Below are 15,775 nucleotides of genomic sequence, written 5' to 3' on the forward strand. Positions count from 1 at the left end.
GAATTGATAAAAAAAAATTAATAATAAAATTAAAAAAAAACAAACAAAAAAAATCTCAACCCCATTTCTTACTTAAAACCACGTTTCAAAGTAAACTGTGTCGAAGTATATATAACTTCACCATTGTTTAGTTATTATCTCAAGGAAAAAAAAACATAGATAAAAATGTATTTTTGTATGTTTGGTTTTAAAATATATAAATTCACTCAAAAAAAATTTTTATAGAGCCAAGTTTATTTGAAGTTTTTATCTTTTTAACTAAATATATTTTTATAGGCCAAATTCAAGGCTCATAGGCCCCCGTATAGACCTTTCAACTGTCAAGGCCTTATCTCAATGTGCATTAACCCAATCCCTTCTTTCTCAACGCCAACACTAAACTCTCAGACAAATCCCTCGCCCATGTTTGTCTGTCTGGCATAACAGGTGAGTTTCGTACTCCATTGTTGTAAGTTGGAACGTTGCTCCATCTTTACACCACCCACATGGTTCTTAACAGTTTTCATCAACTGGGTTCTTACAGATTTTGGTAAAGTTGGTTTCTTTGGTCATGTTTTTTCCTGTTGTTTGCATATAACAGTTGTAAAAAGTTGTGTTTTTTTGGTGATTTATGGTGCTTGGGTTTGTTCTACTAGGCAATGCTTGGTCTCTTACTTGGGAATTGATGATGGAAGTTTAGAAAGGATTGTAATTCATGATGTTAGTGAACCAAAGAAAATTAAACAAAAGAATGGAAAGAGATATCATTCCATTTTGAATCTTAGAGTGAACCAAATATTACCCTTTTGTCTGAAGTTTCAATCTTTTTTACTTTAGGTAATGTTTGGTTTACTTAGGAATTGATGGTGGAAATTAGAATGATTTTGCTAATTGATTTTAGGAAGCCAAGAATGTTAAACAAAAGAATGGAAGGAGATTATGTTCCATTTCCATCAATCTTGTGTGAACCAAAAATGACCCATTTGTTTAAGATTTTTATCTTTTTTTTTTTATTTTGATGAATATATTATCTATTTCTGCTTGACATTGCAGGGGATTCCATGGAATAATATCAAAAGCTATACTCAGTTTATTTGAAATACTTTAGTGACTAATACGACTCTATTCACTTACTAAGAAAAAAATAAGACCCAAATGGCAATTTCTGCGCTAGGACCAGCTACTTCGCTCCGGTTAACCCCAGGGTCAACTCTCCGGTTGCTATCCTTCTACACCAAATCAAACCCTAGTAACCTCTCTTGTATCCTCAAAACAATAACGAAACCTCAGGCCATACCTCCAAAGTTCCACCATCTATTGCAACTTTCGGGTTTGCCTTGTCGGAGGTTCTTCTGCAGTGTAATTTCTGGAGCTCTGCAGTCTAGCGAGAGTGCAAAAGTAGAGAAGAAGGGTGAAATTGGGAATAGAGTTGGAGAATTTAGAAGGAAGTTGAAGATTGCTGATATAAAGGGTGGTCCAGATGAAGGGTTGGATCGTGTAGGGAAGACCATCATTGTGATGGGTTGGGTTTGTACACTTCGAGTTCAAAGTAGTGTTACTTTTATTGAGGTAATAATGGTGGTTACTCCTATGATTCTCATGTTGATTATGTTTCTGTGATTAGCTGATTGGATCTCTGTTATTAAACACAAACAGGTTAATGATGGTTCATGCCTGTCAAACTTGCAATGTGTAATGGACTTGGAGGCTGAAGGTTATGATCAGGTATCACCATATACAATAATTTGTGTATGTATAGTTTCTAGATTTTAATTTGCTCTGGAAGATAATCTCTTTGGAGTTGACATCTAAGCTTCTCTTCTTAAGTTTGGTTGACAGAACTAAATTATCCTTTGTGTAAACAACTAGTAACAAGGGCACTTCTGTTCACCTTCTTTTTTCTACACTTATTTATATGAAAATTTAGTTTCTGAAATGTTAAGCTGCATCAATTTTCTGTCTTTCAATAGAATTTCAAAAGCTCTCATAGTATGTTTATACAATGATGTAGTCATCTTTCATGTGGTCTGTATTGCTGTCACTTTACATTTATTGAAGCTTTGGAGCTTATTAACAGGTAGAATCTGGCTTGGTAACAACTGGCGCGTCAATATGGATGCAAGGAACTGTGGTGAAGAGCCAAGGGTCAAAACAAAAGGTGGAACTGAAGGTCATCAAAATAGTAGCGGTATGATACTCTTTGGCATTCCTGGTAGATAGGGAGCTAATTTTCACTTGAACTCATCTATACATGATTTGATTACTTGCATTTACTCAGTGGTAAGGGATTGCTGCTGAAATTTTTACAGATTAATTAATTTTGTTCTCTCATGCCTTAGAAAGGGCTGCTGCTAATTCTTATATCCCTCCACCCCCAGATTACAGAAAAGCTACTGCCAGTAAAATTGAATCCTTTTGAATTTATAATGACTGGACTATCAGATGAGGCAAATTAAAAGATGGCAGGAAGAAACAGGGATCTAAAAAGAGTGCACTAAAGCAAATAGAAGTTATTAGGATTTTTCACATTTTTGCATCTTATACAACTCGATTAAGTTGCAGTAAATCTGTATTTGTATAAAACCATACACTTTAAAGAAGTGAAAGAATGAACTCAAGGTCTTTGGGCGATTGTTTTCATATCTATTCTATCCCCAATGATATTCTAGATGACAAGCAATTGAAAAAACTGGTCCTCGTATATCAGGATATGGTTCTTTCTGTTTCTCATGTGATCTCTATCGGCATTTGAGTGTCAATCTACATGCTAGTTTTCACCTGAAACCTCCTTTCTTGTTATAGGTTGGCAAGAGTGATCCTTCCTATCCCATCCAAAAGAAAAGGGTCAGTAGAGAATTTTTGAGAACTAAGGCTCACCTTCGTCCTCGAACAAATACATTTGGTGCGGTATGGTTCTAGTTCTTTTTTCTGTTTCCACGTTTTGGTTGGGTGTAGTGCCTTCTCAATGATGAATAACATTACCCACTTCCTATGGCAAGCATGTTTTATACTCTCTTTTTTCCAATGGATCTTATTCTTCTTGATTTTTTTGTCATCTTTGTAAATGATGCTAATTGATTCTAGGTTGCAAGGGTGAGGAATGCTTTGGCATATGCCACTCACAAGTTTTTTCAAGAAAATGGGTTTGTTTGGGTCTCAAGTCCTATTATTACAGCTTCAGATTGTGAAGGGGCCGGTGAACAGTTCTGTGTGACTACTTTGGTATGCACTGCTTAAGTTGTTTATGACTTTTCATGGTTAATATCATAATGTTCACATATTTTATTTTCTTGTAGAAACATTATTATTAAGATACTGAAAAGTACACCAAGATTTCTGTTATTAGCTTTAATTTGGCTTACATGGTTTGCTTCAATCCTATCTAACTAGTATTTTGAAATATACAAACATGCACAATTTTGCTAACATTATGTACTTGAGGACAGAATGCACTTGACAAAGCTATGTAATTCCCCAGTAACTAACATTGCAATAGTTTTATAAAAATACTGTTGCCCTTATATTGTAGGGATTTCATTGTGCTTCTGAAAAATAATTTTAATGAACAGATACCAGGTTCTCAAGAAGCTGCCAATTCTCCGGTGGATGGGATTCCAAAAACAAAGGATGGGTTAATTGATTGGTCACAGGTGAGTTGAACATTCTTTTTTCTTGCTAGTATGCTCAAAAGTAGACTTTAGTATAGCATGTCCCTCCCTCCATTCCCTTACCTATCCCGCCACAAAAATCAAAGCGAATTACGGACAGGTTTCTTAAGGAACAAAGTACATCTTTAGCTATCTGAAAATTTTATTCTTTCCTGTCCCTTGGCAAACCTTCATGTTAAATCAACATTGTGATTGAGAAGCTTGCTAGTTCTGGCAGCTGACATACCCCACCCCCCCCCCCAAACCAGCCAACTGAAACTGTGCTTCATCTCTACTTCAATTTTGGAAACATGGAAAGCAAGCTGTTAATCTAGTGTTATTGAGCTCCGCTGATATAATTTTCATTGCCTTCATTGATTTCTCAGGACTTTTTCGGCAAACCAGCTTTTCTGACAGTCTCTGGCCAGCTCAATGCTGAAACATATGCCACTGCTCTTTCGGATGTATATATTTCCACTTATTCTTTGCTCATTATTTTAATGTCAGATAGTAAATAAAAACTATTTGAACCTTTTCTTATGGTACAATTTTGCTCTTCTTTAGGTATATACATTTGGTCCCACGTTTCGAGCTGAAAATTCTAACACTTCTAGGCACTTGGCTGAATTTTGGGTAGGTGTACTTTGTTTTGTTTTCTCTGTTTTTTTAAAGAGACAAGTTTTGTTCTTCTGGATAATGCATTATATGAGTTTCATATAATTTTTCTGTTTCTTTAATTAAGATGATTGAACCAGAACTTGCATTTGCTGATCTGAATGACGACATGGCCTGCGCCACTGCCTATCTCCAGTATGTAGTATGTTGCTTTTCACATCTTCTCTATTGTTAATTTAACACTATACAGCTAAAGGCAAGCTTGCACATGCACTCACGTGCACAAACTTACATATTTTTCCCATCCCATAATTGATTGACAAAACTTTATGTGGAAGGTGAGACATATCCTTGAAAACTGCAAGGAAGACATGGAATTTTTCAATACTTGGATTGAGAAGGGAATCATTGATCGATTGAGTGTATGAGCTCTCTAGTGTAACCTATCTTTCTCCAAACTTTCTATCTTGTGCTTCATACTTTCCGGTTGTTTCAACACAATTCTTGTGTTGTTTTGGCTCTAGATGTAATTTCCATATTTTTCTTACACAATTTTCTTTGCTTTATACAGGATGTGGCTGAGAAAGACTTTGTTCAGTTGACTTACACTGATGCAATTGAACTTCTTCTGAAAGCAAAAAAGCAGTTTGAATTCCCGGTACTACATACTAATCGTGATATTTAGACTTTTCTAGTGACTATTTCTTGCAGATGCTGTTGTGTATCAGTCTGCAGTTACTGCTAACCGTGTCTTAGATTAGATCAGAAACTGTATTTCTCTGTTAAATTTCTTTTATTTTTCCTGATTACATGCCAGAAATAGTTATATCATACTTGTAGTATCTTAAACTGAAATGCATATATGCTGATTATGCCTTTGAAATTTGTCTTGCTCTTGGTGTCTAATAAGATTCATCACTATTATCGGTTTCTGTCTCATCTGAGTGATGACAAGATCACTTATTGCAGCCTTGATTCGTTACAGTAATGAAATGTTGTCTGATTTGGCAAGATTTGGCAAAATGACATGTTAATTGACTATGGTGAGCCAGAGGATAGGCATCATAGTCTTTTTTATTGATTAAAACATGAATACCTGCATTTTAAGCCATTTTGAAGTTGCAGCTTAACCATCTTAAACTTTCACTATGAAGCATTGATTTGATCTTTCTATGGTTGGAACTGCTTTAGTAATCTTTTATGCCAATTTACCATTCCTTAAATAATAAATGAAGATTATACAGAGTATTTACTGCTTAATAATGAATCTGTGACCTGTAGTTGGAATGGGGATGTGATTTGCAAAGCGAGCATGAGCGATACATAACTGAAGAGGTATTTGGTGGGTGCCCTGTCATCATCAGAGATTATCCAAAGGTCTGCATCAGACTGCCACCTGGTCCATATTATTTCCTCTTTTAAAGTAAGTAAAAACATATTGTGGAGTGTATATTGTCCTTGGAATTAATGTTAATGTCCTGCGGCTCTTCAATCTTAAACTCTCAGGACATCAAAGCATTTTATATGCGGCAAAATGATGATGGTAAGACTGTTGCTGCCATGGATATGCTGGTTCCTCGGGTAAATATCCATTTCCTGATTCCATTTTAACTTGTTTTTTGATTGTCAAGAAACTATTGGTTGTCATATTCTAAAGCATTTAATGACCTCATCACAATGGAGTGGATTGCATAGAGCAAGAACCTATTATGATTTACTTCAACGTGAGCCCTTGTTAGGGAGGTTAAAATGAATTATTTGTGCATAAGTTTAGAAAAAACAGAGTGCAGGGGACAAGGTGTTTAGCAAATGTTATCTTAGTGGAATGTATCATGTAAGAATTTGTTTTATTTGTCAGGTTGGTGAGCTTATTGGTGGAAGCCAAAGAGAAGAACGGCTGGAATATATAGAAGACCGTTTAGATGAGCTAAAGCTGAACAAGGAGAGCTTCTGGTGGTATCTTGATTTGCGCCGTTATGGTTCAGGTGAGAAATTTCAATTTTTGAAGTTCACAATTTCTCTTAAGTTGCTGAGGTTTGTGCTTTGAAGCTGATGGTCTAATTTCTATCCTGGTCATTTGAAGATTTTGGTTCTGAGCATTTCATTTCTAGTTCTTTTTGAAGTACGGAAAACAATTTGATGTCAGTTTTTATCCTACATAGAATTCAGTAGTACACTGCATACAATGCATAGTTTTCAGGAATTTGTCCTATTTTTATTCGATTGCTTCAGTATCCTCAAGTAGCTGAAAATCTGCCTAACATGCATTGTTCCTGATCTCTTTTGTTTCGGTATGGTCAGTTCCTCATGCAGGTTTTGGACTGGGTTTTGAAAGGCTCGTTCAATTTGCTACAGGAATAGAAAATATAAGAGATGCAATACCTTTCCCTCGGGTACCTGGTTCAGCTGAATTTTAATGGATATCTGATTTGATTTTCTTTTTTCCTTCAATCTTCTCTTTTGTTATACCTGTTACTTCAAATCATTGGTCTTTTTTTTCTCCTCCCTTTACCAATTTTGTATTTTATAGCTCAAAAACTTCTAAGGTAACATAGAACATTTAAGTCTCAAGTTTGCTGCCCTTATCCATCATGATGGTTAACATTCCATGTACAATATATGAAGTGATTAAACCAATTGAACATTCATTTATCACTGAATCACAATCTGACTGCGAGAATTCCCAGCATGATATCTGCTACGAGTCCTGGATTGCCTATTGATGAGTTAAAGACGAGTTCTTCAACATGTTCCTGCCACCACTGCTATTGATTGATGAACAAACTTAATGGACAGCTCAAGATAAATCACTCAATGGTTCTGGCCAGATGAGAAGCCAGTAAGAACAAAACAGTGGCTCTGCATGTGTGCATTGCATGGACTGTCTCATGTTCTGAGGGAAATGTGACTGATCACATTCCAAATTATCAGCATTAGGTGTGAATAAGAGATGATTCAAATCCAGAATCTGAGGTCCAATCAGGAGTTGTGTCCCAGTGGGTTCCTTAACTAAATGTCAAATTTTAAATTAATGTTTTGATGGATTCTTGAGGCTTGGTTAGGATGGTAAGTGAATTTGTCATCGTGAGTTAGTCTTTGATTCAAAACCAAGGGAGGGGAGGCTATTATAGAGTAATCTCCTATGTTTGGATTATTGTGGATATGAAAATCTATCTAAAATCCAATCGAGAAATGATTTGGAGTTCGTGTCAGGAATACTTAAACATTTGAACAAAAAAATCAAGAATTTTGATTTCATTGCATCCTCTAAAAGAATCATAAAAGCCTAGCTAATAAGTTGTGGTTTATGAACCTCTCTGATTTTCAAACTGAGGCAGACTTTCGATTTAAAAGCATGTATCCAACCTAGCATTTTGATTTTTTTGTAATTCGTCAACTTGGAGCTAGGCATGACAGGTTTATCTGATAATCTCTCAACCTAAAGACAAAGTTTGAGGGTTAACCTGGTAATATGTTAGCTTCCAGTCTGGTCTAAGTGTGTATTATTTCGAGCAGGTCTAGAGATTGATTCAAATAAACCTGAATAAGACCTCGGGACTTCGGGACTTGATTTTGTAGATAGTTATTTTTTGTTATAAGTGTGATTGTGATTATTTTTTAAAGTATATTTTATATTAAAATGTTAATTTTTTTTAATTTTTTTTAAAATTATTTTTTTAGATTAATGCATCAAAAACGATTTGAAACATGCTAAAAAAAATTTAATTTTTAGCAAATAAATAAAAAATTAAATTATTAAATTTTAAAATGTTTATTTGATAATATGTCAATTCAAAGGAAAGCTTAATAGGTGAAGCCAATAACATGTAAGTTTTAAAGATTTGTTTGGCATTGTTGTTAAAATGATATTTATTTAAAATTTAAATATATATTTTTAGTATTTTTTATTATTTTATTATACTAATATCAAAAATAAATTTTAAAAAATAAAAATACACTTCTAATTAAAAAAAACATTTTAAAATACAATTTTTACCCTACTTCTAAACAAAAACTAAATTAATTCTGTGTTTTATTCCAAGAGGTCTAGAAATTAATTTCATCTAATCCAAATAAGACCTTGTAAGGCCCAGTTTAAGGTTCTTTGTTTTTTTTTAATTGATTCAGATTAAATCAGCAAACCTGTGAACTTGGCAGGCTATGATACCCATGTTTCAAAGAAAAGAACCACTGAAGCCGAAAGCAGGGAAGTAAACGACGAGTATTTAGATGAAGATTTCTGTTTTAGACGACCTGTCACCTTGTTAGATTTTTGGGCAGAAAGAAAGAACTTGGCCTCCCCCTTGTGTCCAGATAGAAAAAAAAAATATGGAGGAAGCAGTAAAAGTTTTGGACTCTGCTCTATCTCACATCAAATGGCGCCTCAAATTTCCAGCCAAAAATCGTCTTCAAATAGGTCCCTCTCATCTCTTTATGATATATAGATTTCTGGGTCTCCTTCAAAATCTGGACTTGATTTCATTTTTGTGGTTTTTCTTTGCGGGTATTCTTTGGCAGATATTGTAGCTTTGCTGACAGAAATGAGGCCAGTTATAATGGTTGACTATGGTGGGAAGTTGCCTGAATTACAAGACCATCTTTGTGCTCTTGTTAAATTTTGTCAACAGGTATTATGTATGTCCCGTGGTGTCCTAAAAATTATCACTTTTTAAGACAATATAATGCTCAAAGACATAAGCTTTTGCTGTTTTGATGATAAATTTTGTTTTTTACTCCTGATTAGGGCATAATATTAGTTTTGGTTAAAATCTTTTAAAGTTCGATCAAGTTGGTGTTTGATAAACTACGTGATTCTTAACTTGTTAGTCTTGCTGTTAGTGTTGTGCCTTTGAATTTCTGTTTTGTTCCCTGATTGCCATTACTATGTTCTATGTATAAATTTGGCAGGAGTCGGCTATTTTTGAGAATCTTAGAGTGATGGTGATAGAAGACATGATATATTTGATACATGTAAGAGGGCTTGCTGAGTATGTTAAGTCAAGCTTGAATTTGGAAGTAGAATTGTTCTTCGTCAATCTTGAAGAGGATCCTCCCAAGGTTGCTGTCTTCTTTATTCTTTTATCAAGTAATAGAGCATTTAATCATTTGCTGCTTGACACGCAAATTCTGCCGTGAATCTGTCCGTGATTAAGACTCGTTTCTTTTTTGTTTTCTTTTTTTTTTTTTCCCCTTACAAAGATGGTAACACAAGCGGAGGAAAGCACTTTAGTTACAGAGCTTATAAGAGTTCAGAAGTTGTTCTCTTCATTTTTTCCCTTGAATGGAAATAGCAATGACCTCTTGTCACATCAGATGCTAGATAGTGTGGCTAATGCTGAATCCTCCATCAATAAGCCTGCCACTTCTCAATCATCTGAGTTTATTGATCTTAGTTGCTGCATGCAAGACACCGAGATCACTGTGCCAACTTTAAATGGGTAATTTCCTATTTAAAGAAATGTTTTGATTCAATCTGGGTTAAAAATATGTTTACTTCATCATAACTGATAGACATCTGGTAGACCATATTCTTCTATATTCTCAGCCAATATCAACTGTATAAACATGAATGCGATGTGTTAAAAGCTTTGTTTTTGATGCAGTAAAACTGAATAACTGATTTGTTTGACACAGTAACTCAGTTAGCGCTGCAAGTGTTAGTACAGTCCTGTTATAGTACAATAAAACCGTTCATCTAATGTGCATCAGATGGCTCCTTGGTTATCCAGTCGTGTACTTGTTCAGCAAGCAGCACATTGAAGATGCCATATATAATCTTTCCACTAAATATCTTCGTATCTTCCAAATTATAGTCAGCAGGTTTGTTTTTCCTGATTCTCCTCTGTTGATTATAAGAATTACTTGTAGTGGTCATCAGAACAATATTAATAACTGTTTGGCCAGCATACTGTAAAAGCCTTCCATCTTGAAGTCAGCTTTAATTCACATCTCCAATTCTTCATTAAAATTCCATCACTTTGTTGGCATCTAAGAAAGTGATTTTGTCCAAGTGGAAATTTCATGTAGTTGCAATACTTCACAAAGATTTAACTTTGTTAACAGAAGGATAAAAAAAAAAAAAAAGAATTTTTGCGTGAATACTATCTGAATAATCTTTGTTAACAGAAAGATAGTCAGGTCGTTTATATCGTGCTTTGGAGTCTGATTTGTACAGTCTGCCAAAATTTTGATAGTGGTCTTTAACATCACGAAGCAAAATGCATGTTTATAGTTGATGAACAGCATGAGATAGTTTCTTATCAAAGATGCTGCTAGGAGTAGTGGATAGTGTCAATTGATGCTAAAACTTTATTAAGTACAACCAAATCACGGTCCCTGCAGGTATGCTTCACCCAAAAAAGGATCTCAGCCAGAAGAACTGCTGAGGTAATACTCTATTCCATATTCTATTGCAAAATATAGGCCAGTAGGTGGCAAAGATGTGTTAAGTTTGACTAGAAATTTGTAACAGAGACCAAGATAAAGGAACAAAATATTTTAAGAGATGAAAAGGTGGTTGTGGTGGTGGTGGAGGTGATAAGATCGCAACTGGGTTTCTGTGGCCTTGCAGATAGGAAAAAAGAAAGAGAAAAACAGAGGTACACAAATGATTTTGCTGGTGAAAAAAGCATAAGAAAGGATGGTTATCCTAGTATAAATGTGTAATCTGGTTGGGGTTCCATAAAGCTGCTGCCAATATGAACTAGCCTCGATTTTTCATCCTTATTTACACAAACCAGCCCAATGGCCCATCCCCGTTTCATTTCTCCTGTATAAGGGATCCAGTTGGGGCAGGACGGAGCAGGTGTGACCGGTTAAACATCGGAGATCTCATCTGCGGTCATTTAGATACTACTTGTTTATTGCTATCCTCGTTCTGACCATCTGCATGCTTGTTTCAAAATGTTGTGACAGCTTCTCGGTGCCATATGAACTGAGCATGGGAGGAAGCAAGGAACCATGGGCCGTGGCATTTCTTGCACAAATGCAGACAAAGTGGGCAAAATGCAAGCCAACTTGGAGGTCCTTGAAGATGGAGGTGAGTGAATGCTATCCACAGGCAATCGTCTTGTAGCAATAACCCGTCAAACTCCAACTCTTCAAAGCCCACAGAAGGAAGTGGAGGACTGGTTTCTTTGCTCAAATATAATCATTTTGTTGTGTCGGTATGCAAAATGTCATTGGAGGAAACCTTATACTTGAAAAGAAAAGGAACAGGTTCTATTTATGTATGTATGAAAGACCTGACTGAGTTCCATCGTTTTAATTAATCCGATTTGCGATCAGATCGCTGATTGGAAATGAAACTCGGTCTCGTTCTAGGTTGTTAGCTCACTAAATCAGGTTTTCTTAGCCATGTTTTATAGCTAGTGATGAATAGGCATGCAACTCGATTTTCATTAAAATTTAATTTTTTTTAATATTTCTACATTATATTTTATATTATTTTAATACATAAACAACGTCTGCAACTTTTTTGCTTGGCAGAAATTTTAGCTTTAAACAAATATAATATTTGGAGAAAGCTAACACAAAAGAAAAAAATTTATTTCGCAAGACCTTAAAGCGCAAGTCTTTCAAATCATTACACTCGAGAGAAAAAGGCGAAAATTTGAGATTGCAACAGCTCTTCGATTGAATTGAGAACCAGGTGCTGAAAAGGAAAGGGAAAAATGCAGTGCGGATTAAAAAAAAGAAAGTTTATTTTCCTTCGTTCACCAGTTTGAGGGCATCGGCCGGAGTAGGAAGAGCAGGGATTGCTCCCTTTTTGGTGGTTGTAATGGCTCCACAAGCATTTGCAAATCTAAGTATCTCTCTCAACCTTGGCTCGTCCTGAAAATCAAGATGTCAACAAATGTTAGATACAGCAATACAAGAATTGCTTTTTTATTACCAATCTAAATGGAGATGGATGGTTTATAGAATTTACCTCAAGCACAGATTGGTCATCAACAATCTTGCAAAGGAGAGCACCAACAAATGCATCACCAGCACCTGTGGTATCAACGGTGTCCACATGGAAAGCCTCAACTGATCCATGGAAATTCTGTATTTCAACAACACAAATGGAGAATATTTAGAAAATCAAGTCCGTTTATGGTTAAATAGGATGTTTTTCATTCACCAAACATTTGTGTTCACATCTGACAACTATTTATGGCACAAAGTCTGAGTCTCCTATGAAACAAGACAAGAGCACTGTTCTTGAGTTGCTGGGAAATAACACAGCAACGGCTTGATGCAGAGATCACATATTAAGCATTAACATTTGTGTTTTATGATTTAACTTGAAGAAGATCAATCTTGTAACCCAAAAGAGAAGAAGCAAGTTCATATAAATACTTATTTCAAGCATTTTCCCTGTAAATTGTGTACAAGAATCATCCATATTTCCAGTAAATGTTTCCTGTTATCAAACAAATCAACTTGGCATATTAACAGAGCTCCAGGTTCATCCAAAGCACCCCCACATACGCTTTTTTACGATCTAGACAAAAGCTTCATCCCCTTAGCAAGTAATCTAGTTAGGTAAACAATTTATACTTTAGGTGGCCGCACTCCACCATGCTTAGGATATAAATAAATGCAAACCAAAACTCCCTTTCAACATGCAGAGTGGGCCAAGCACCAACCATCATATACAACAATGAACAAACAAGGCAGCTATATCCATTTTAGTGGTTGGGGATTTGACTAGGATAATGACAACACGCCTAAACGGACACGCCTGGTTTCTGACCTAAGCCAGTAGTTTTGTCAGCATTCGAGGGATTTCTTGATCGATGACACTGCATGCTTATTTGACCGCTATTATTCCAAACAAAATTCATGCACATAAGCTTTGATCATGATTTCAGAATTAACATCATGAAAAGCATCAATGAGGACTGCCGACAAGTATCAAATCCTACAAGATTTAAGCATAGTCCTTGTTAAATAAATCAGGTTTGTACCCCTAATTAAAGCAAGCTTGCTAAAATATATGGTCTTGCATCTGAGAAAAAGCATGAGATCCAACACCCCATTAGCAAGTAGCCTCATAGACAGTCAGAAATTCATCGCCTACCCTTCTTCCGGCCAAAATCCCGGTTGGGAGACAATGTAAAAGACAACATTGCTTACAACAAAGATCATCTCATGGTTAACCAAAAAAAAATTAAGAACCCGACACTGAATGACTGAACTCAAATTACTCACCTTGGTGTAATAATTGCAACCCTTTTCACCGAGGGTGACCAAGAGCAACTTAAAGTTAGGACGCCAAAGTGACATGGCAGTTTCATCATCAACTTTGTCACTTCCAGTGAGGAACTCAAGCTCATTATCACTGACTTTGACCACATCTGCCTCGTCCCAGATGCTCAATATCTGCTCACGCGCCTCCTCTTCTGATGGCCACAATGGCAGCCTCAGATTTGGGTCATACGAAAGCAATGCACCTGCATCCTTCGCCACCTTCATTGCCTGTAAATGTGCTGATCTGCATGGCTCCACAATCAAACTTATTGATCCATAGTGGAAAACCTTAGCCTGTATACACAAAAATCAAAGACAACACTTATGAGAATATTTTAAGCGCGTGGGCAAACACAAACACAATCAATAACATAAATACAAGATTTTTCCGCAGGTGGACTCAAAAACCCGCGACAAAAGACCGATCCAAACAGGGTTTTAAATTAATCTTTGTGAAAAATGAGTTCTTCATCAGATTTTTTTTACAATTGACTCGGCAAAACTAACACGGGTCAAAATTAAAAAAACAAAAAAATATATTTTAATATAAATAATGGACACGGATTGAAACAATTACCCGATAAAGCGGGTCCTTTTCCGGGTATAAAAGGCTATGATTTTAGCTATATTTTATACACACACTGCAAATTTGCTAAATACAATTCTTTTTTTCTATATATAATATTTTCCACCAATTTTAACCGCAGTAAGAAAAAAATTCACTGTAAAAATAAAATCTTTAACCATAAATCATTTACGGTAAATAATTAAGACAGAAAATGATAACACTTACAGATCTAATTAACTCAAGATTTAACTCTTCTGGCCTTAGTAGCATATCAGCACTTGGATTTCTATAAAACATAAACTCACGCTCTCCATCAGCGCGTAGAGTAACAAACGCGAGAGCAGTCCTAGCACCTGTGTCAAAATTTATCCCTGTAGCGATCACGCCGTTTTCCTTCAAAATTCCGGCGAGCATGTTGCCGAACTCATCATCACCAAGTTTTCCAACAAATGCCGCCTTTCCTCCCAGCCTCGCCACCGCTATCGCCACGTTCGCCGGAGCACCACCCGGTGCCTTCACAAACCCCGGAGCTTCAGCGAGGGAGACGCCAGAGACCGTCGGGACGAAGTCTATCAGCATCTCCCCGAAGCTGACGATCAGTGACTTGTCGTTCACTCCATTGGAAGCCATTGCAAGAGAACAAGAGGGACGAGAAAGAGAGTTGTGTGTTTTCTAGATAGAGAAAGCACAGGAGGGAATGGGAGGGAGGGAGAGAGAGAGAGAGAGATGGGAAGTGAAGAGAGGTTCATTTATAGAGGGAGAAAGAGATCAGGTGGAGATTTTTGTAATTACTGTTAATGGCGATAATGTAGGATTATGATTTTTAATTGTTTTTGTTGATATTGTGGATTTTTTTTTAAGGGCCCACAAATATGGATTTATTTTTTTTTGGGAATATGATAAATAAAATATGGATTGAGAAGAGTTTAAATAGCACGGATTTTTAGATGGAGGTAACGATTTTAATATTTTTTAAAATATTTTTTATTTTATAAAAATATATTTTTGATATTATAAAAATTTTAAAACTAAAAAATTAATTTTTTGTCAAATAATATTTGGACCGTATTTTTAAATATTATCATAGAATATAATGAAGTATTGTTGAATTAAAATTAGATGGAATTTTTATTGTAATATCCAAAATGAGATTGAAAAACAAATTGGGTTATAGAATTAACTAATAGTTTGTGGGATCAATGTAAAATTACTTATTTTTATTAAATAATTTTATTTTATTAAAAAAATAATTTAAATTAATTTAATTAAGTTTTTACTAGTCAATTAATTATTAAAAACGAAGTCAAATTAAATTAGTTTTATTCTTTTTTCTTGTTTAACTTTCCCATCTAGATCGCTAATTTTTTAAATCAATTTATCTGATATGCTTTTTTATAGGGATTAATTTTATAAATAATAGATAAGGATATTTTTTAAACTTGTGGATTGGGTTTCTTGATAATATCAAAAATTGACCAGGAATTGCAGTATAACTATATATACATATATGCGCATTAGATTTGGATAAGCTTAGGATTTTTTTCATATATAGAACTATGAAAGGTTTTTTTTTTTTTCTAGATCCTTAGGGTTTATAGTGAGGATGATGTGTTGTCAGAAGAAACTAAACAACATTATTTTTAATATATATATATATATATATTAATATATATTTAAATTAAAAACACTTTAAAAAATAACTACTACTACATTCTCAAAATAACTTCTT

At 35.1% G+C, this 15,775-nt stretch overlaps 3 protein-coding genes across 4 annotated transcripts; 2 read left to right on the forward strand and 1 right to left on the reverse strand.

Moving 5' to 3' along the window:
- Nucleotides 1-268: 268 nt before the first annotated feature.
- LOC118038560 (asparagine--tRNA ligase, chloroplastic/mitochondrial) lies at nucleotides 269-6,930 on the forward strand. Of its 2 annotated transcripts, none has more exons than XM_035044951.2 (16): nucleotides 269-426; nucleotides 1,033-1,548; nucleotides 1,636-1,704; nucleotides 2,057-2,167; nucleotides 2,782-2,886; nucleotides 3,064-3,201; nucleotides 3,549-3,629; nucleotides 4,013-4,090; nucleotides 4,191-4,259; nucleotides 4,369-4,443; nucleotides 4,580-4,663; nucleotides 4,813-4,899; nucleotides 5,523-5,618; nucleotides 5,748-5,822; nucleotides 6,100-6,226; nucleotides 6,543-6,930. In XM_035044951.2, exons 2-16 carry the CDS (start codon nucleotides 1,135-1,137, stop codon nucleotides 6,656-6,658), a joined length of 1,725 nt encoding a protein of 574 aa, XP_034900842.1. In that variant the 5' UTR covers nucleotides 269-426; nucleotides 1,033-1,134; the 3' UTR covers nucleotides 6,659-6,930. The 2 variants fall into 2 exon arrangements, with proteins under 2 accessions (XP_034900842.1, XP_034900843.1); XM_035044952.2 differs by having other exon boundaries at nucleotides 310-529.
- A 1,554-nt stretch (nucleotides 6,931-8,484) lies between these two features.
- LOC118038559 (uncharacterized) lies at nucleotides 8,485-11,548 on the forward strand. The gene is made up of 7 exons (XM_035044950.2): nucleotides 8,485-8,658; nucleotides 8,760-8,869; nucleotides 9,150-9,299; nucleotides 9,441-9,679; nucleotides 9,951-10,061; nucleotides 10,584-10,628; nucleotides 11,157-11,548. The coding sequence occupies exons 1-7, from the start codon at nucleotides 8,571-8,573 to the stop codon at nucleotides 11,314-11,316; spliced, it is 903 nt and encodes a 300-aa protein (XP_034900841.1). The 5' UTR covers nucleotides 8,485-8,570; the 3' UTR covers nucleotides 11,317-11,548.
- A 220-nt stretch (nucleotides 11,549-11,768) lies between these two features.
- LOC118038558 (probable fructokinase-4) lies at nucleotides 11,769-14,773 on the reverse strand. The gene is made up of 4 exons (XM_035044949.2): nucleotides 14,272-14,773; nucleotides 13,440-13,772; nucleotides 12,172-12,288; nucleotides 11,769-12,074 (listed from the first exon to the last, which is right to left on the reverse strand). The coding sequence occupies exons 1-4, from the start codon at nucleotides 14,674-14,676 to the stop codon at nucleotides 11,943-11,945; spliced, it is 987 nt and encodes a 328-aa protein (XP_034900840.1). The 5' UTR covers nucleotides 14,677-14,773; the 3' UTR covers nucleotides 11,769-11,942.
- Nucleotides 14,774-15,775: the final 1,002 nt, after the last annotated feature.

Source organism: Populus alba, chromosome 17 (genome assembly GCF_005239225.2).
Source record: "Populus alba chromosome 17, ASM523922v2, whole genome shotgun sequence".
Classification (NCBI taxonomy): domain Eukaryota; kingdom Viridiplantae; phylum Streptophyta; class Magnoliopsida; order Malpighiales; family Salicaceae; genus Populus; species Populus alba.